Raw genomic sequence first — 22,209 nt, forward strand, 5'->3', positions numbered from 1 at the left:
TTCTATGTTATTTAGCCAGAAAACGTTATCAATGTGAACTCTTGCCTTCCTACTTACACCCTCCAGCAATTCCGTGCATTGTTTCAAACTTTAGGCCCCCACTTACATCCGATTTATTGTGGTTTAAAGGTAGTGTGAAGTGTGGGAGACGCAGTTCAATGTATGCTATTTCTCACCAAGTTACGACTCTTCTGCGTTCTTTGGCCACCTCCGTCTGCACCCTTAGGATGACTTCAACTACTGTGGTAGATCTTCTGCAGGTGTGGTAGGGTTCCTGCATGTATAACATCTCAGCATGCAAACCTTTGAATCACCAGTCAATTTTGAAAGCCTATTTAGAAATGCTTTCGATGCATAACCCTAACAAATGCGCAGAAAAAGCAGCGCAAATCCGGTGCACCATCACTAGAAAATGCTCAAGTTTCAGAAAAAACAATGACTTCACTTTACCTTCAGCAGAACCTACAATTCAAGTAAAACCGACTTGTATGAACATGGTCGGATAGAGCCGGGGATTACGGTTGGTCAGGGAGTTTGCCTCAAAACAAACATCAATCCATTTGATCAGTCCTGCAAGAAGAACATAATGTAATGAGGCTGCTGGAAGGGTCAGAGCAGACATTCAAAGCTTTGGGTACGGCAGACAGACTTGGAAGAGTTTAAAAGTCTCCAAGTGAGATAAGGACCTTTTCCAATTTAAACAGGTTTCATCTTTTTTCACACAGGGCTGCTAGGTCTCCACAATCCTCCAGTGGATCTTCCACATGCAAACTTTTCCCAGCTGTACATTTGCTGAAATGCAGGGCGAGGACCCAATTCTTGTTGACTCAAAGCAGTTGGCTGTAAAAGCAAACCAGTAGGGTGTCAAGAGAGTAAGCCAGAACAGAAAAGGTTGGGTGAATACTCACCGTCAGGATTATCACCGTAAGCATCATGACAGGAAACTCTTTGATTGTTCATCTGAGACCCAAGTCTACGCACATGGACAGAAACCCAGATGGACTGAGTCCCTTGCGAGTGACCAGACAAATGAGAAGGACAAGGATGTCAACAATGTGTTCTCAGAAGGTTACTAACACTATGGTCGGCCAGATCACAGGAAATGGGCAAGTCCAAAATTGAAGAGGCATGCCCAGGCGGCGTTTGTTGTATTCTATGTTAGGAACCAAAGCTGGTGAATCAGACTGATGGACAAGCAGAATGTTTACGTCCTCCCAAGTACCACTGAAACCCTCCCCTTCATAGAACCAGTGTTTGTAGATCATAAGCGACTGCTTATACTCCCCGCCAGTGGAGGCAATTGGAGAATGGTGGAAAGGCAAGCTGAGTCCTGAGAGTCACATGTATTATGGAGTCATGGGCATTACCAGACCTGTAGCAGGAAAACCTGTTAACCAATGCCTGGCTAAGTTAAATATAGGTTAGTAAGAAGGCAGGAGGTCTGTGCTGGTGAAGGCGTTGATGTGATGAAACCCAAAGCACAGATAAATGCTCATCACACGTGGGCCAGAGTTCCGTGACACCTGGCGTAGAATGACCAGATCTGGAATTTCCAGACTGAGGCCCTTAATGGCCACGCACTAGAAATCGTAAGACACTGACACAGAGCAAACCACATACCCAGAGAAGGTAGAATTTGCTATTTGTCTTAGGAGAAACAGAGGGCCCGATTCACAAAGGTAAAGTTAGACGAAAAGTCTAACTTCAATCAATCAATCAATCAAAGCATTTATATAGCGCACTACTCACCCAGAGGGTCTCAAGGCGCTAGGGGAGGGGGGTCCGCTACTGCTCGAACAGCCAGGTCTTGAGTTGCTTCCTGAAGGCGAGGTGGTCCTCGGTCAGGCGGAGGTGGGTCGGGAGGGAGTTCCACGTCCTGGCGGCGAGGAAGGAGAAGGACCGTCCCCCTGTGGTGGCTCTTCGGATGCGGGGGACAGTGGCGAGCGCGTGGTCGGTCGATCGAAGCTGGCGTTTGGGAGCGTAGAAGTTGAGGCGGCTGTTGAGGTATCCTGGGCCTTGGTTGTGAAGGGCTTTGTGTGCATGGGTGAGGAGACGGAAGGTGATTCTCTTGGTGACCGGGAGCCAGTGCAGGTCTCTCAGGTGTCCGGAGATGTGGCTGCGACGGGGGATGTCCAGGATGAGTCGTGCTGAGGCGTTCTGGATCCGCTGAAGTCTTTTCTGGAGTTTGGCGGTGGTTCCGGCGTAGAGGGAGTTGCCGTAGTCCAGACGGCTGGTGACGAGGGCCTGGGTGACCGTCTTCCTGGTCTCGGTGGGGATCCACCGGAAGATCTTTCGTAGCATGCGCAGGATGTTGAAGCACGACGAGGAGACGGCGTTGACTTGTCTGGTCATGGAGAGGGTGGAGTCCAGGATGAAGCCCAGGTTGCGTGCGTGGTCTGTTGGTTTGGGTGCGCTGCCTAGGGCGGGGGGCCACCAGGAGTCGTCCCAGGCGGAGGGTGAGGATCCCAGGATGAGGACTTCCGTCTTGTCCGAGTTCAGTTTCAGGCAGCTGTTCTTCATCCATTCGGCTACCTCTTTCATCCCTTCGTGGAGGTTGGCTCTGGCGGTGGCGGGGTCGTTGGTGAGGGAGAGAATCAGCTGGCTGTCGTCGGCGTAGGAGATGATGTTGAGGTTGTGCTGGCGTGCGATGTCTGCGAGGGGGCTCATGTACACGTTGAAGAGGGTTGGACTGAGCGAGGAGCCTTGAGGAACGCCGCAGATGACTTCGGTGGCTTCAGATCTGAACGGGGGAGGCGGACTCTCTGTGTCCTTCCGGCGAGGAAGGAGATGATCCACTCCAGTGCCTTCTCCTGGATTCCGACGTTGCTGAGTCGCTGCACTAGTGTACGGTGGCAGACAGTGTCGAAGGCTGCGGAGAGGTCTAGGAGAATGAGGGCCGCTGTTTCTCCGTTGTCAAGCAGAGCTCGGATGTCATCGGTGGCTGCGATCAGGGCGGTCTCGGTGCTGTGGTTGGCCCGGAAGCCAGACTGAGAGAGGTCGAGGGATCCGTTCGTCTCGAGGAAGGCGGCCAGCTGCTTTTTGACGGTCTTCTCGATGACTTTTGCAGGAAACGGGAGCAGCGAGATGGGGCGGTAGTTCTTGAGGTCGGTGGGGTCGGCTGATGGCTTCTTTAGTAGAGCGCTGAGTTCGGCGTGCTTCCAGCTCTCCGGGAAGGTAGCGGTGTCGAAGGAGGTGTTGATGATGTCCCGCAGGTGGGGTGCAATGACAGCGTCGGCCTTGTTGAAGACGTGGTGAGGGCAGGGGTCGGTAGGAGATCCGGAGTGGATGGAGTTCATCGTGCGGACGGTGTCTTCGGTGCTGATCGGGGTCCAGGCGCGGAGGCTGGTGGTGGGGGGTGGTGGTTCGGTCGTGGCGTGCGTCGGTTGAGTGCTGAAGCTGTTGTGTATGTCCGCGATCTTGTTGTGGAAGTAGGAGGCGAGGGAGTTGCAGAGGTCTTGTGAAGGGGTGATGTCGTTGTTACCGGCGTTGGGGTTGGAGAGCTCTTTGACGATGTTGAAGAGTTCCTTGCTGTTGTGTGCGTTGTTGTCCAGTCATTCCTTGAATGCGTTTTTCTTGGTGGCGTGGATGAGTTGGTGGTGTTTTCGGGTGGCGAACTTGAGGGCAGTCATGTTGTCCGGTGTTGGGTCTCTGCGCCAGGTTCTCTCGAGGGCTCGGCAGTTCTTCTTGGAGCTCTTGAGTTCGTCGGTGAACCATGGGGCTTTCTTGCTACCGGGTCTGCTAGTCGGGGTCTTCAGAGGGGCGAGGTCGTCTGCGCAGTCGCTGATCCACTTCGTGAGGTTGGTGGCCGCTTGGCTGGGGTTCGTTGCGCTGGTGGGTGGGTTCTTGCTCAGGGCGGTCGCGAGCTGGTCGTCTGTGATCTTGTTCCAGCTTCTGCGTGCAACCTGTTGCTGGTGGTGGTGGATCGTGGTCCTTCTGAAGCTGAAGTGGACGCAGCTGTGGTCCGTCCAGTGGAGTCCGGTGGCGTGGCTGAAGGCGATGTCCTTGCTGGATGAGAAGACGGGGTCGAGTGTGTGTCCGGCGTAGTGGGTGGGGGTGGTGACCAGCTGCTTGAGTCCGAGGTTGGCGAGGTTGTCCAGCAGGGTGGTGGTGTTGCGGTCGTTGTTGTTCTCCAGGTGGAAGTTGAGGTCCCCGAGGAGGATGTAGTCAGCGGAGGGGAGGGCGTGCGGGCTGATGAAGTCGGCGATGTCTTCGCTGAATTGTGTGCATGGTCCCGGGGGTCTGTAGATGAGGGTGCCTCTGAGGGTGGTCTTGGGGTTGATGTGGACCTGGAAGTGCAGGTGCTCGGCCGGTGCGAGGGTGTCGGTGTTGGTCGTGATGCGGATGGTGTTCCTGTGGATGATGGCGATGCCTCCTCCGGTGTGGTTGATGCGGTCCCTTCGGATGATCTTGTAGCCGTCTGGGATGGCGATGGCAATGTCGGGCGTTGAGGAGGCGTTCATCCAGGTTTCCGTGAGGAAGGCGACGTCTGGGGCTGTGGTGTCGAGCAGGTTCCAGAGCTCGACGGCGTGTCTGTGGACGGAGCGGGTGTTGAGCAGGATGCATTTCAGGTGGCTGCTGCTGTTGCTCGTCTTGGTCTTGGTTGGTGCTGGAGTAGTGCAGGTCCGGATGCAGGTGAACTTGCAGGAGTTGCAGCAGAAGGGTCCGTGGGTGCGTCTCGGGGTGGCTCGGTAGCATCCTGGGCTTCGGCCGGCGTTGACTGCGTTGAGGGTGGCGGCGTCGTACGTCTGGCGGGTGGGCTGGGGTCTGCGGGGGCCAGGGGTCCTGGCGATGGGCGCGGTCCAGGCGCGGACGGGCGTAGACGGGCTTACCTTTGGCGCACCTTCGGCGCTCAATCGGTGCTCCCGCTGCGCGCGTCCGCTGCGCGGTCGCTCTGGGGACGTCATAAGAAGGGAGCCGGTCGGGAGGGTCTGCGGGGAGGCGGGAGCGCGAGCCAATCGGCTGGCGGGGGGGCGGGGCCACGGGCTGGGGCGGCGGGAAGCTGGAGCGGGCTTGGCGGCCCTCGGGTGGCTGGGGCTGCAGGAGGCTGGTGTGGGCTCGGCGGCCCTCGGGTGGCTGGGGCTGCGGGAGCAGGCACAGGCACAGGAGCGTGGGGGTGACCAGGCCGGAAGGCGCAGTGGTCACTCCCTGGTTCTGGTCAGGCTCCCCTTAAGAAGGGAGCCGGTCGGGAGGGTCTGCGGGGAGGCGGGAGCGTGAGCCAATCGGCTGGCGGGGGGGCAGGGCCACGGGCTGGGGCGGCGGGAAGCTGGAGCGGGCTTGGCGGCCCTCGGGTGGCTGGGGCTGCGGGAGGCTGATGTGGGCTCGGCGGCCCTCGGGTGGCTCGGGCTGCGGGAGCAGGCACAGGCACAGGAGCGTGGGGGTGACCAGGCAGGAAGGCGCAGTGGTCACTTTAGGCATGAAGTCTACGTTTAGACCTAAAGTCTAACTTCACACCTGAAGTCTATCTTTACACCTGAAGTCTATCTTTACACCTGAAGTCTAGGTTTAGACCTGAAGTCTAGGTTTAGACCTAAGTCTAACTTAGACCAAAAGTCTCACTTTTTGACTTTTTGGTATGCACAAAGGTAAGTTGGTACTATTTAGTTTACTAATAGTTAACGTACTAGTAGTAAAGTTATTAGTAGCAAAGTTACTACTAGTAAACTTGCTAGTAGTAAACCTACTAGTAGTAACTTACCTTTGTGAATACTGAAAGGTAGTAAAGTTAGACTTTTGGTCTAAGTTAAACTTTTGATCTAAACGGAGACTTCAGGTGTAAACTTGGACTTCAGGTGTAAAATTAGACTTTTGGTCTAACTTTACCTTTGTGAATAGGGCCCAGAGACCGAAATGCCCATTTTAGAGTATGTCTCAAAACCTACCTCTTCGAAAGTCTTCCTTTCATCCTACTTAAGATCCCCTCTTCCCCCACTTCACTCCTCTGATATCTTTTCATATTTATTATCATGAACAATCATTGTAAATATGTCTGCTTGTTTTTCCAACCACACATCTTGGCTTTGCATCTTACTGCTATGTGCAGCGCTCTGCTGCATTCCAGGGCTAGGTTTGCACTATAGACATGTTTCCAATAAAATGAAATAAACCATAATGCATACATTTTAGTGTATCTACTCCTTGTCTGCTTGCTCTCCATTTCTGTGGCATTTTAATTGTAATAAATAGATATTCATAATTTTACCTGATCTTGGTTTGGAAGAGTGTGGAGACTCGTAGGTAGAACACATTATGTTGCACTCATCCTTTTCCTCATGAAATTAATATTTATAAAAATGTACAAATGCCATGTTCGAATTCTGCAGAGTGGCATGATGCTCACATAGGATTTCTTTTGCTCCAATAGGCCTCATACAGCCCATCTGTCTGCCCAATTACGGTGAGGAATTTCCAGATGGGAAGCTCTGCTGGATATCAGGATGGGGCGCCCTTGAAGAAGGAGGTAATGCCTGAATGCATTCCATTACATTGTCCTTACACTGAAACAAGTCTCAACCATATTCAGTGTAACATTTGGATTTAATGATCCAGTTGCATGTCAAGTGAGATGATCTTTTTGATTTTGCAAGTGTTTATTATTTTTTTTGTGTAGTAGGAAATATAGAGTCATCTATTCATCAACCGATCGCTTCTGCGCACCATAGGTTTAAAGAGTATGTTTGATGGAATAAGCGTGCATTTATCAAACTCTTAAAATGGAGGTACGGCACGATGGGTGTCATGAGCAGCTCAGTCTGCAGCAGTGTTGTACAGGTGAGGACCACGGCTGGCGCTGAAGGAGGAAGTGAGCAGCTGTGCCTTTCTGCCATTTCCAAAAGTCCAACAGTAGCATCTCACTCACTCACATATCACTCTAGCGCCTTTTCAGGGGTACGAGGCACTGTAAAATGGTACAATACAACATAAAAACATCTGCCATGCGGAAACAGTGCCTCGTGGGTACCCACCGACTTGAAACAGCGAAGTAAACCCTGCCTCTGTTGGAAGTGGCATCCACAGGGTGGGTGAGCGGTGGCAGGAGATCCCAGATGCAAGATACCTCTTGTCATGGGGTGAGGACTAGCACAAGAGACCATGTGCAAGATACAATTGCACATGGTATATTGAGGAGAAATGGATGCATTTTCCTTCTCGAGGTTCTGTGATGTAAACAGTTCCAGGTTTACTCTTGTTGTCCATGCACTCAAAGCCTTCACGGAAAATATCGCTCTTGTTGATATGTTTCCATGTTCAATGCAAACTCCTCCTCGCTAGCACAGGTGGCGCTTTAGAGTCTAACAGACATCACTTCCAGGACTAGATTATACAGAAGGCTGAATAGCCTCGTGCATTTATTGTTCTAATCATGACGTCACGTACAAGACCACACACTTATTCATTTTGCTATTAAACACATGTATCATATCCGTTGGTACACAAATGCAAAAACGTCAAAAATACACTCAATAATTATAGCCAATAACGTGCATGAGTGAAGCAAAACCACAAGAGAGGAGAAATTAGACAAAACTTCTTTACAAATACACAAGTGCCTGTATGATGACAGCATTGAATGCATGAGGGATAATGTATTCCTGTAAGTGATACCCAGGGAAGCCACTGTTTCCATTAAGCATTTCTACCCAGTCTTCGTGGTTTGTGGGCAGCTCTTGTAGCTCTGTCAGGTTAGATTCCTACAGTGGCACATAGTTGAACATCATGGGGCATATTTACAAGCCCCTTGCGCCACTTTTGCGTCACTTTCCCATGTTAAAAGTGACGCAAAAGTGGCGCAAGGGGCTTGTAAATCTGCCCCCATGTATTTACCACTTTTGTTACTGCCATAGCAGAAAGGAAGACAACGTTGCAGAAACATTTGAGGGACAAAAGTAAAATACTTGACAGACAGTCACTATAATCTATTCAGTGTCGCCAAGGGGAGTAAGTTCACCTCTCACAACGAGATCTTTGCATGAAGCAGACAGCATCCTTTCCACCTGTTCCAAAAAGGTGCTACAGACACCAACACTGCAAAAGAGGAAACTAGCTTCAAAGAAGGAAATCATAGGATCACTGGAAAGGATACACCTGTAGACTACCAGCACAACCTTCCAATCCATGAACTAGAATCGAGCAGAAAAAACACAAACATCCTTAAGGGAGGGAAAGGTAAGGATAAAAATCATCTCCATATATTTAATAGAATCCAAACTTCCACTCACGTTAGTAAAACTCTACATTGTATGGCAATATTGGAGGCTTTATTATGCTATATTAAAGTAAATCAATTGCATCTTGTGCTACATGAACCTCTAGTGTGTAATAAAAGCCCCAAGGTGGACTCATAAGAGCAATCTGCTTCTTTTGTGGTATTCTTTAGCCAAATAGGAACTGAGAGAGCTGCAGAAGAATGAACTCCACACACAGAGACGCCAATACCTGCCTCCCGCATGGGCTGATCGAGAGGGAGCCAAGGCCAGGTGGAAAGAAGTCTTACATTCAGCCCCTGTTATGCTGCATTTCTAAAAACAGTTTTTGATTTATAACCCACCACTCATTTAATTTCAGACAGCTTTCATTGTGAGGAAAACAAGGTTATGAAATTGTAGCAGATACAGTTTTAAACCATTTTAAAACATAAAATGAACCCTATCAGGAAAATAAAAGCTCTAGTGTCTATATTCAGGACTTGTGCTTTAGAAATCACGTGGAAGGAAATGAGGCATTAAAGTATAAATAAGCGGCAATTTCAAAGGTAACCTGCCCAGTGGCGTAGGAAGGGGGGTGCGGTAGGTGTGGGCCGCCCCGGGTGTCATCACTGAGGGGGGGGGGGGTGAGAAAATGGCAAAAATATGTGTTTAAAACACATATTTTTGCCATTTTGTCACCCCCACAAAAAAAACATATTTTTGCCATTTTGTCAAGCCGGGGGTGACAAGTGTCATCACTGAGGGGGTTGACAAAATGGCAAAAATATGTGTTTTAAACACATATTTTTGCCATTTTGTCGAGCGGGGGGTGACAAGAAATTTTCCGCACCAGCTACCACCTGACCTTGCTACGCCACTGAACCTGCCGTTATCAGGCCAATACACCCGCAAATTCAGACCTGTGTGTGTAAATATGCCAAAAACACAGTATAGAGGTCTCAATCAATCAATCAATCAGGAGTTTGTTAAAGCGTGACTACTCACCCGTAAGGGTCTCAAGGCGCTAGGGTTGAGGGGGTGCAGGTCCCATTCCATCAAGGAAGGGGTCTGTCGAAGAGCCAGGTTTTGAGGTTTCTTGCGAAGATGGGGAGCGATATTGTCTGTCTGAGGTGGAGCGGAAGGGCGTTCCATGCTTTAGCTGTGAGGAAAGAGAAGGAGTGGCCTCTCGATATGGTCTATCTGGTGCGGGGGACCACAGCATAGGAGAGCTGGGCTGATCGTAGGGACCTTTGGGGTGCGTGGAATTTGAGTCGGCTGTTCAGGTATGCTGGTACGGTGCCGTAGAGGGCCTTGTGTGCGCGGGTGAGTATCTTGAAGGTGATTCTCGCCTCGATGGGGAGCCAGTGGAGTGTGCGCAGGTGCTGGGAGATGTGGCAGTGCTTTGGCAAGTTGAGGACCAGGCTTGCGGCGGCGTTCTGGATGTTCTGTAGCTTGCTGGTGAGGTTTTTGTTTATTCCGGCGTAGAGTGCGTTGCCGTAGTCGAGTCTGCTGGTGACCAGGGCGTGAGTGACGGTCTCTCTGTGTTCAAGGGGGATCCATTTGAAGGTCTTACGAAAGAGGCGGAGGGTGTGGAAGCAGGAAGACGAGGCGGAGTTGATCTGGTGGTCCATTTTGAGCTCGGAGTCCAGGATGATTTACAGTTTGCGTGCGTGGTCCGTGGAGGTTGGTGGGTTTCCGAGGGCGGGCAGCCACTAGGTGTTGCTCCAGGCGTTGGGGTTTGTGCCCACGATGAGTACTTCTGTTTTGTTGGTGTTTAGTTGTAGGCAGGTGTTTTTCATCCATTTGATGACAGCTTCCATGCCTTCTCGGAAGTTGTGTCTGGCGGGGTTGGGTTCTTTGGATAGGGAGAGGATGAGTTGGGTGTCGTCTGTTTATAACACAATGTTGAGTTCGTAGGTTCTAAACATGGGGCGAGTGGAGCCATGTAGACTTTGAAGCGCGTCGGGTTGAGGGAGGAGCCCTGGGGTACTCCGCAGTTGGTAGGTGTAGGGTCCGAGAGGAAAGGGGGGAGTCTGACCCTCTGCGTTCTGCCAGAGAGAAAGAAGCGGATCCAGTCGAGGGCCTTGTCCTGGATTCCTGCGTCGTAGAGTCTGCATATTAGGGTGCGGTGAGAGACTGTGTCGAACGCCGCTGAGAGGTCGAGGAGGATTAGGGCTACTGTTTCTCCTTTGTCCAGTAGGGTGCGGATGTCGTCTGTTGCGGCGAGGAGGGCTGTTTCCGTGCTGTGGTTTTTTCTGAAGCCGGATTGGGAGGAGTCAAAGATGTTGTGTTCTTCGATGAATGTGGCGAGTTGGCTGTTGATGACTTTCTCGATTACTTTTGCTGGGAACGGGAGCAGGGAGAAGGGTTTGTAGTTTTTGAGGTTGGTGGGGTCCACTGAGGGTTTCTTTAGGAGGGGGTTGACCTCTGCGTGTTTCCAGTGGTCGGGGGACGAGGCGGTCGCCAGGGAGCGTTTGATGGTGTGGCGGAGCATGGGTGCGATGGTGTTGGCAGCTCTGTTGAAGATGTTGTGGGGGCAGGGGTCCGTGGGTGCCCCTGAGTGGATTGACTTCATTGTCTTCAGTGTGTCTTCTGTGGTGAGGGCTGTCCAGTTGTCAATCGCTGGTTTCCGGGTGTCAGGGGTGGTTGGTGAGGGTTCAGTGTGTTGGTTGTCTTCGTCGAAGTTGTCATAGATGCTCTTGATTTTGTGGTGGAAAAAGGTGCTGGGTTTGTCGCAGAGGTCTTGGGAGGGAGGGATGTCAGTAGACACGCTGGTGGGTTGGGCGAACTCCTTGATGATGCTGAAGAGTTCCTTGCTGTTGTGCCCGTGGGTGGAGATTCTGTCTTCAAACGCTTTTTTCCTCGTTTCTCTGATGAGTTGGTGGGGGGCGTTGGTTGGGGCTCTGAAGTTGTTGTGGGCTTCTGTGGATTTGGTGTTCCTCCAGGCCTTTTCGAGGCGGCGGCGAGTGCGTCTGGACTCTCGAAGTTCGGTGGCTTTCTTGGCACGGGTATTGTTGTTTTTCTTGAGGGGGCTATGGTGTTGCCGCTGTCGGAGATCCATCTATGCAGGGTTCGGGCTGCGGTGTTGGGGTCCTCATTGGGGTGGAATTGTTGAATGAGGAGGTGAGCTGGTCGTTGGTGATTTTGGTCCAGTTTCTTCGTGGGAGCATGTGCTGGTGTCTGTGGATGGTAGGTGTTCTGAAGGTGAAGTGGACGCAATGATGGTTGGTCCATGGGAGTTTGGTGGTGTGGCTGAAGGTGATGGATTTTCCTGTTGTGAAAAGGGGGTCGAGGGTGTGTCCTGCTGAGTGCGTGGGCTTGGTCACGATCTGGCGGAGTCCAATGTTGTGGAGGTTGTCCAGGAGGGATGTGGTGTTGGGGTCCAGTTGGAAGTTGAGGTCTCCCAGCAGGGTGTAGTTGGTGGATGCGATGGCCTACGGGGCGATGATGTCCGTGATGGAGTTAGCAAAGGGTCCACGGGGTCGGTAGATGAGGGTTCCTTGGAGGGTGGCGGTGAGGCTGGCCAGTATCTTGAAATGAAGGTGTTCCATCAGGTCTGTGGGTTCGTCGGGGATTGTGCTCAGGCGTAGGGTGGATTTGTGGACGATGGCGATTCCTCCTCCCGGGCGTGTGGCGGTCCTTCCTGGAGATCCTGTATCCTTGGGTGATGGCGATGGCGATGTCTGGTCCCGAGGTGGTGTTGGTCCAGGTTTCAGTGAAGAACGCTATGTCTGGGGTGGTGCTGTCGAGGAGGTCCCAGATTTTGGTGGCATGTTTGAGGAGGGATCGGACGTTGAGGAGGATGCATTGCAGGGTCTTTGGTTCGGTGGATCCGTGTTCTTGGCGGTGCTTCAGGTGTGCTGGCAGCGGTGACAGCTGAAGGGTCTGTGGGTGTCGGCTGGTGATGTTATGTTATGTTATGTTATGTTACTGTTTTTTGTACCGCGCACAGCTGCCCCAGCAAAGGGGTGTCCTGGCGCCAGTTGTTGCAGCCTGGGTTGAGTGCATGGGGTACTGCTGGGTCATAGCGTTGGCGGGGCGGAGGTCCAGGCTTCCTGGTGCTGGTTGCGGTCGTGTCGCAGATGGGCTAAGGCGTGCCAGCGGTGGGCCCGCTGCACGCGTCTGCTAGGGGTCGGGGAGGGCTGGACAGCTGGGATGCGGGAGCGGGGAGCTGGTTTGGTCGCGCTGGTCATGAGACGCAGGTGAACCTGTGGGTGGAGGAGGGCCTCGAACACTCACACTAGAGAGTGTGGGGGCTGGGGGAGGCCTCACTCAATGGTGGAGCTGTGAGGGTGGGAGAGCAATTTCACTGACAAGTCTAGGCTAAATATTTATTCAGATGGACCTGAAAACCCAATAAACAGGTAAATGCTTGCCTATCACCATGAACCAACTCCTGACCTGCAGAAATCCCTGACCTGCTCAACTTCTCGAGATGGAGGTGCGCTGCTGAGACCCATTCTTGAAGACTCCTTATGTTCATGAACATCTGCGGAGACCATTGGACAATACCCAGTGATCCAACTGGCCTCACCGAGAGAACGACTTCTTCAAGTGCAGGTCACACAGCAGTTACTCTGCCTGGCACGCACACCATTCTCTACATTGACTATTTTTTTTGTACCCATTTCCTTTGCTAAGTGCAGCAGTCCAGCACTTGGTTGATTAGCGAGTTGGCCTCTTCTAGTGCCCATTGTGGTTTGCTTTTGGGTTGGTGTTCCATGATCCCCAGATATCCTCACTGTGCGCTTACTTGGAGTCCTCAAAGTCAACACACACAAACTTTGCTTCCGTGCAGATAGATACCCTGGATACCAGAATTGATACTTGTGTAAAACATAAGTAATACTGCTGTAATACTGCTTACTGCAAAATGCAATTATTATGATTATTTATTATTTATTACATTTATATAGTGCAACGGTCACCTTACAGGTATCCCAGTGCTGCAAGCATTCATCAAGACAAAAGAAACTTTTGACCATGGCTAGGTTATATGTTGCGCAAAATCAATATTCATTAAAGTGAAATAGACAAATCAACAAGATGCTCAAGGGAAAAAACGGGAGACAGCCACTTTGAGTCCCAAAGATCTCTTTTACTAAGTAACTGGAGATAGATACACAAACACTGAGTTATTCCCGAGCAGACAAGTGTAACAGTGATTAATCTGAAGTGTAATAGTTTGCAAGAAAGAGAGTCCCATCCATAAGTATGTGGATTGTCTTCTTTATTGTTTCCGTTATTGCAGATGTTAAAAAGTAAATCGTAATGGCAAGTTGGTCATAGATGATTGCAGCCAACACGTGTTTCGTCAAAGGGCGGAAAGCCCAAAAGACTTCCTCAGGGCTACAAAGTGATAAAAAAGAACTGATCATACAACTTTGTTACAATCATATCATGATAACATCTCAAAACAAATAACTATAATAAAAACCGCGACATTGGTCAACGAACAACCCAGAAAAGGAGGAAAGTAGTAAAGGTAGAAAGTTAATTAAAGTCAGGAATCAAAACCGGTTGTGTCACACTATAGACGCTGAAGTGCATATAAACAACATCCACCAAAACGACAAGAGAATATAGGGAAGTGACGAAAGTAAATAGTTAGTATGGAAATAAAGTCAGAATATGTGTGAGTATAAAGGAGAAAAAAGTGAAACTAATAATAAGAAAAGTATTCCACAATCACAATAAGTGCACGGAGAAGAATGTGAAAAAGTAACTAATGCCAAATAAGCCTCTAAAAATCACACCTCGAGAAATAAGATAGACTATTACTATCAAAGCGAACACAAAGATTCAACTAATAGCCGCTCAGAGTCCCCTTGGATCAACATAATGGGATCTATATATGTACAAGCATGCACACAAAAAGAGTACCAGCAAACGAACCTGTCTAAGAGTAGGCAAAAAATAACACTCACCATTAGCAATATATTTAGGTCTGGTGACGTGTAGTGCAGGAGATAAATGTCACGAATGGAGACAAATAAATCAATCAGAGGTTCCTCAGTTGATATCAGGTGAACTGAGAATAATCTGCAAACGTAGGCCAATATTGGTAAGTAAATTCTGAAGTCCTATTTATTAACCATACTTATCACAATCTATTTAGCGAATACGATAATTATATATCGTAAACTTTCAATATATAAATTGATTCTAGGAAGATGACCTCTATGGCACTAATCCTTAAGATATGTTCCATCAGTTATAAAGAAAAAAGCGGTTAAATTACCTCTAGTATGGTTCCGGGAGTGTATCACAATCAAAGTAAAAGGTTAGCATAATAAGGAGAATTCTGTAAACAAACAATAGATAAAGTATTCAGAGAAATCCAAGCTCAAAGAGTGGACCATACATAAGATACCTGTCGATAAGTTCTTGTGCTGATAATGCGTAAAAATATTCAACATGTACAAAAAAGAAGGGGGCTCAAGCGAAAATACGAGCATACACATAGAGGGCTACTTGCAACACTCCATCAGGGGGTTGCCTATGCAGTAGTATTAGCAGAGAACCAAATGTTATAGACCAACAGTATTATGTTGCGTTGGGTTCAATTGCTTAAGATATAGGGTCACAGAGTGAACTAACACCAAGACATGAAGGCTCCAAAGTACGAGTTGACTAAATAAAAGGGTTTACGGTCGCACATAAAAAACATACCCGTAACGCGGAGAGTATTCCGATTGATAGCCAAGCTCAGGTGCATGTAAACGAGCAGGCGCCATAGTAGTCCTCAATATATACGAGGCCCGGTCCTCGGCAGTAGCGTCATTCGTGAAAAGATAGAAAAAGGACTATCAAATAAAGCGTATGTGGTCATGGTCGCCATCTTGAAAAGGTGTAAAGTATCATGCATTAAACTAAAAAAGTATTATCTCATATGTCTGTTTATCAGAGTATAAAATGACTATCACATTGCTAAAAAATCCATGATATGTCGCAAATATATAATGAGAAAATTAAACCCAAATACGATTAAAAACGATCCAATAACCAAGACGCCTTCATTACTAATGTGATATCGGAATCGCCATCTTGAAAGATGTAAGATATAAAATCTAAAGTTGTAATAATTTTACCGCATATATAAATTCGTCAGTATCTAAAGTAGATCTCAAATTCCTAGAGAAACCATAATGTATCTCAAAAATAAGATTAATATAACAATCAAGATTAGAAACGATACAATAACCATGAAGTCTTCATTCATCAAGACGGACCAGCAGTGAGAGTAAAATCAAGACAACCAGTAGCTTACGTAGGGAAGAGCCAGTTCTTCAAAGCCTATGTGAAACACAGTAAATCAGTAGAGGATCGAAGGGCATCTGGTAGCGTGTTCCAAAGTTGAGCTGCCTTAACTGTAGAGGCTCTCCTACCTTGACTGGTCTTGCGAAATTTTGTAACAGAGAGGAGGTTAGCTGATGTAGAACAAAGACACTGGGGCATATCTCTTCAGGCTCCGTTGCAGGGGTTGGTTCCAGCCCTTAGACGAGACGCTAGGAGACGACCTACAGACACGCGGTTATCAGTTTTCACCACAACTAAAGGTGTGAAGCCTGTGTGCCTTCTTCTTGGAACACAGTATCGGATACTATACATTCAGTTCCATTTTTGGAATTCCATTGAAGGTCTGATCTCCAGCAATATATATGTGTATATACACTAACCAACATAGGATTATACTCACCGATTGGGTGAAGAAACTGTGGATCTAAACAGATCATACATATCTTAAAGATCTTGGAAGGATTGGTTACATAACCATCACCCCTTTTCATACACGATTAGTGGTGTATTTCAATCTTAAGCTGTTGAGCGAGAAACAAGTATTATACATGTCCTGAGGAAGGTGGTACTTCAATAATTCATTACCACCGAAACGCGTCGACGCCTGTACTTTTACATTGGGTTATATCCAGGAACAGCCTCATGTCTAATACAACCAATGAGTGAATAGATGGATGGTGTTTATACACTTGATTCCTATGGGGAGTAACCTCTGTTTGATGAATTTAAATATTTCACATATTTTTCTTTGTCTCCCATGATGTTTTTTAATGCTTTTTAATGTGTAAATTTATGCAATGAATTACTTTGTTATTATCTTAAATTGCTTTTTATAAAAAGCTGATTGTGTTATATATTTGAGTTCTCTATCTCTGTGTAATATGTAGTTGCTTTTTGGGTCCAGAGTTGTGGCTCTATTCGTGCAGATGCACTTGTATGTGTGAGATAACAGTGTATATTGGGTGACAAGTGTGGTTGACTGTATACTTGGTTACAAGTCGTTTCTGGTGCACGTCCAAGAGAACCCTCTCTTTATATTTATCCGTTGCAAGGGTACAGGACCAGAGTCCTGCACCCCTATGAAGACAATGCACAGGGATTTAAAGATGAATCTCTGTTGCAGACGTAGCCAGTGTAGTTCTTTCGTTGCCTCAGATACTGATGCTCTACGAAGTCTATTTAAAGCCAATTTAGCAGCGGCAGCTTGGACTCTATATAGACTGTGGATGAGATCCTCTGGTGCTCTAAGAAGCAGTGCATTGCAACCTGCTCATAATAATGCAGCGCACTATAAGGGATTTGGCTTAGTGTGTCAGCAAAGGGTATAGCTTCATGAGACCATGCAGAAGTGCGAAGTAGGTCCCTGCTACTTTGTTTACATATTTCTCCAGAGTGAGTTTTTCATCAAAGATAACCCCAAGGTTGCGAACCGAGTGGCCACACATTTGCAGGGAGTGTCATGGGGACTCGTCTTGCCAAAACAACAGAGGAGTTCCATTTTCTCCCAATTCAATTTTAGGGAGTTTACATTTATCCAGTTAACCGCTTCCGATACAGAATTGTGGAAGGAATAGCTATTTCTTGCTGATGATCACTTATAGACAGAATCAGATGCGTATCATCAGCATAGTTAAGTAGCCGGATGTTATGAGCTTTAATCAAAGTGATGAGCGGTCTTATATAAACATTAAAGAGGATCAAACTAAGAGCCAATCCCTGAGGGACTCCCTGTTGAATAGATTTAAAGGCAGAGCGGTAGTGGGGGCAGGGCGACCACCTGGCATCTGTCAGACAGATAGGAGCTCATCTATTTCACCAAAGTCCCACCAACTCTGATTGAAGCTAGTCTGTTCATAAGGATTTGGTTGTTGACCCTATCCAAAGCGGCCAACAGATCGAGCATTTTAAGAACAGTGGATTGGCAACTGTCTTCCCTCAGCCAAACAGCATCCATGGCAGTAAGAAGGGGCATCTCAGTCCCATGCCCTGACCTGAAACCAAACTGTTTTTCCTCTAAAAGCAAATGCTTTTCCGAATAGCGGGACAACATCCTGCTAACCAGGTGCTCAAGTATCTTTACTGGAAAAGGGAGGAGTGAGATCGGCCTAAAATTGCTGAGAACCGATGGATCTGCCATAGGTTTCTTCAGCAGGGAAGTAACTATGGCTCTCTCCAGATCTGAGTGACAATAACCAACTCCAAAGATTGATTACAGATCTGTAATGTGGTGGGGATCAACTCCTTGACCAACTCTTTCCAGATCTTGCGAGGTAGGGGGTCAAGAGGAGAACCAGAAGAGGTGGCCAGAGTTGTTGCCTGAAAAGTCTCCTCTGAAATAGGGTCAAACGTATTGAGCCTGTGAGAGCAGGTATTGACACAATTTTTCCCATCAAGTATTGTAGTAACACAATGGGCCAGAGCTTCAATATGAGAGGAGGTAGAGATGGTGGATTCCATACTTCCATCTGAGTGTGTATCAGTCTGATCCAAACCTACCAAGTCAAGGGGGCCTCTAAAATCAAATCTTGCTGATCTTCAACTCACAGTGATCAACAATATTATCCCTGACAGCTTGCAAAGGAATAATTACACATTTGTATTTAGACAAATCCCGCTGAATGTCAAAAATCTTCTTAGTGCTATTAGGGGCAATCATAATAGTGGTGGCATTGTACTCAGCCTTAGCCTTAACTATTTCCCTTTTGTACTCATTCAGAGAGTTCTTTAGGCATTTCTTATCGTCCTCTGAAAATGACCTACACCATTGCCTTTCGAGTCTTTTACAGGCCTGGTTTAGCTGTTTTAGAGATGCCTTATACCTTGGTGTGGAAGGTCAACAATATAACTGTATGTTTATGATATTAATTCAGCATCCAGAGTAGAGAGGTAATTCAGCATCCAAAGTAGCTAGAATGCCCCCATCACAAGTGAAGGTTTTTCCTCTACTGACCTCCTAGAATCAAAGATTAAACAACTGTCTGCCTGGTAATTTTATTCCAGGTCCTGCCATTCCTTATTTTGGCTGGCCTACCTTCTTACCAATAGATTCCTTTATTTTGAGGAAGAAAGTTGTAAATACATGGTCAGTCCAGCACACAGGAGAAATAGGATCAAGGGTGTGCCCCCGATGGGTAGGAGCTTGCTGCAAACCTGAGATCCCACAGGCACTCTGTAGTTCTTTAAAATTAGGTGTATGATCTTCTCTGGGTCACATATTGAAATCTCCTAGTAAAAAGAAGTTGGAATGGGTAAGAGCCTGGTTAAAAATAACTTCAATTAGAGGTTTAAGATAGAGATTTGGGGGCAAGGGTCTGTAACATAGAATCCCTGAGAGCATGATACCCCCTTCCGACTTTAAGGTAAAGCCTAACAGTTCGAGACTAGGTATATCAGAGACCTAAAATGTCATTTCCTCAATAAATACTGGAGTCCATAATTCTTTCAGGTCCTGCTATGCTTTGATCACCTGTATACGTCATGTTATGTTATATAAATTTGTAGCGCGTGCAGCTACTCCAAGGAGTGTCAGAACAGGAAGGTTTTCAACTTTTTCTTAAAAATCCGAGTATCTTGAATACTCCGAAGAGCCAGAGGCAAGGCATTCCAGCCAAGAGCCACCTTCCGAACAAAGGAACAGCCGCCCAACCTTTGGCGAATGAAGCGGGGGGCCTGGACCAGTAATTTAGAGCCAGAGTGCAATAGTCTAGACGGTAGGTAGAAAGAGAGCCTCTTCTGCAAATAGCTGGGACCCCGACCATATAGGGCGGAATGGGCAATAGATAAGACCTTAAACTTAATCCGTGCCTCCAAAGGAAGCCAGTGTAAGGAGCGTAGATGAAATCGCACACTACTTCCTCTGGGAAGATCCAATAGAAGGCGGGCCGCTGTATTCTGCACCACCTGGAGCTTCCGCACTAAATAGCCGGGAGACCCGACATAAAGTGAGTTGGCATAATCCAGGCAAGAAAGAATCAACGCATGGACTACAGTTTCCCTCGCATCCTTAGGGAGAAGAGGCAGAAACTTCCTCAAAGATTTCAAAATGCCGAAACAGGACCCTGCCAACTTCTTTATCTGCGTAGCAAAGGATGAGTTCTCTTCGAACCAAACCCCCAGATTTTTTGCGGCTTTGCCAAACATACTAGGCAGGGGAAACTCAGCTGGCCATAATGACTCTCTAAAATTTGGAGGAAATTTGCCATAAAGAAGTATTTCGGATTTCTCCTCATTACACTTCAGTTGGGCTTGGGCCAACCAATGAAATACCGAGGACAAGCAGTGCTGAGCCGAGCCGACCTCTGCATCATCGCCATTCCAGGTAAACAGCAGCTGGGTGTCGTCCGCATAAGCTATCACCCTAGCTCCCTGCTTCTCCGCTAGATATATCAGCGGAGTGACACAGATGTTAAAGAGCAAGGGGCTAAGGGAAGATCCCTGTGGAACACCTGTGAGAACTGGCTGGGAAGCTGAGACACAAGAAGGAAGCCAGACCTGCTGCGACCTGTTGGACAAGAAGGAAGCAAGCCAGTGCAAAGCAGAGCCGGCAATGCCAATTTCCGAGAGACTAACCAGGAGAAGGGGTGAGGCACGGTGTCGAATGCCACCGAGAGGTCCAGCATAATTAAGGCTGCCCTCCTGCCGGCATCGAGACACTCGCGGATGACTTCCGAAACCTCTATCAGTGCAGTCTCTGTACTATAGGCCGCACGAAAGCCCGACTGGGCAGGGTTCAGCGATCCAGCATCTTCAACAAAGGCCGTGAGTTATCTCGTGACTACCTTCTCACAGACCTTCGCCAAGCTTGGCAAGAGTGAGATTGGCAGGTAGTTTCCTGGGGTGAAAGGGTCATATGAAGGTTTTTTTAAAAGAGGAAGAATCATAGCCTGCTTCCACGTAACAGGCACCCGCCCCTCTAACAGGGACAAGTTAACAATGTTGTTAACCTCATGATTAATATTATCAGCCGCTGAGGCTAACAGTCTAGCTGAACAAGGATCAGCGGGTGAGCCCGATTTTAGACCCTTAAGAACTCTAAGGGTACACGACAACTCTGCTGGGGAGAAAGCAAATAGTTTATGAGTAGGGCCAGCTAAGGAACCAGAAGCAAATGAGGGGACCATAGGACAAAGGAGACTAATGGAAAAGGCTGCCTGAATAGCCTGAATCTTATCAAGGAAGAACTTGGCCAGGACATTACACCAGGCTTCAGAGATTGGTGCCGAACAGACCTGGGCACGAGGAGCCACAAAACTCTGTACAATAGAAAACATTTCTTTCGAGTTATTGTTCGCTTGCGAAATACGCGAGGAAAAATACCGATTCTTAGCATCTTTCTGCTAACCTGTTGACCTTTCGCTTTCCCTATACTCTTCTTATTGTTCACTCCCGCCTTCTGCTCTCCTTGGTTTCACATGTATCCTGTCAGCTCTTACTACTGTGCTGTAAGTTTCTTGTGGCGTTCTCTCCTGTTTTGTCATTTTGTTCTTGACCTCTTTTCAGATACCCCTTCCCTCCTACCACTACAAATGTTCTCCTTGTTTATATTTTATTGTATTGTGTATATACATGGAAATAATATAAGCGAGGTTATACCTCCCTTATATTATTTAATTGCAGATAACTTTCGAATCTTTAGAATTCTGCCTTCTCCTGATTCAATGGTGAGATTTGCATGTTCCTGATTGTAGATTTTGCTTTGAACTATTGCTTCCTTTATATTTTGCCTGCTCCTGCTCCTGTAAAGCGCTCTGATACCTCTGGGTGTAGCCAGCGGTATATAAAATCTTACAAATAAAATATCATCAAGTGAGAGCATGGAGAAGTTCTATTTATCCTTAGAGATTATGCCCACTCCGCCCCCTGTCCTATTAATACGCAATTTGTGCCCAGCTTTGTAGCCCGAAGGGCAGGCCCCACCTAAATCACTAGCAGAATCCATAGTTGTCCATGTTTCAGTAATAAAAAGTACATCCAACTTCTCAGTCTCAATTAACAGATTGATTTCTGTGGAGTGCCCCACTAGAGACAAAGGGGCATATCAACAACAACCGGCGATAATTATCGCTCAGCGCTCTTAGCGTGAGGATAATTATCGCCGGCTAGCGTGAATTTTTATCGCTGAGATAGCGTGCTATTAGCAACGCTTATCTCAATAGCGATAAAAATCTACACGCTAACAGGTTAACGTGAGATTATCGCTGGAAACCCAGCGATAATCACACGTTACCTTGTTGATAGGGACAGGCAAACTTAGCCATGATATCCTCCTTCCATAGGATATCATGGCTAAGTCTGAAAATTAGCAGACGTAAAAAAGCAGCGTTAACCGCGGTTAGCGCTGCTTTTTTTGTCTCTAACAGGGTTAGCGACATTCTTGATAATAGTAGAAATGTCGCTTAGCGACATTTCTCCTATTACTTTACTCTGCAACGCCCCCTTTGCATCTCATTAGAGATGCAAGGGGAAGCGTAGAGTAAAAGGGTGCTAACATGCAAATTTGCGTGTTAGCACCCTGTTGTTGATAGGGCGCTAGTTTTATCTCTGCTTTTTTGGCTTTTAAAGCCAAAAAAGCAGAGATAAAGCCCTTGTTGATATGCCCCCTAGCGTTTTATAAGTCACAACTCAAAGTAGGAGATCTACTAGTGTCATTGTACACAGAAGGGCAAAATCCAGTCTTACTAACATTCGGTACAGATGAAGAACTAATCATAGGCTCAGTAGAAACAGG

At 47.6% G+C, this 22,209-nt stretch overlaps 1 protein-coding gene across 1 annotated transcript in view; it reads left to right on the plus strand.

Annotated features, from left to right (window-relative positions):
* The window catches only part of TMPRSS3 (transmembrane serine protease 3), a 283,583-nt gene that overhangs the window by 173,953 nt on the left and 87,421 nt on the right, over positions 1-22,209 (plus strand). Inside the window, exon 11 of the mRNA XM_085624035.1 lies at positions 6,362-6,457. Coding sequence (XP_085480161.1) covers positions 6,362-6,457 — 96 coding nt within the window. The remainder of the gene's footprint in view (positions 1-6,361; positions 6,458-22,209) is intronic.

Source organism: Triturus cristatus, chromosome 8, assembly GCF_964204655.1.
Source record: "Triturus cristatus chromosome 8, aTriCri1.1, whole genome shotgun sequence".
Taxonomy (NCBI): Eukaryota; Metazoa; Chordata; class Amphibia; order Caudata; family Salamandridae; genus Triturus; species Triturus cristatus.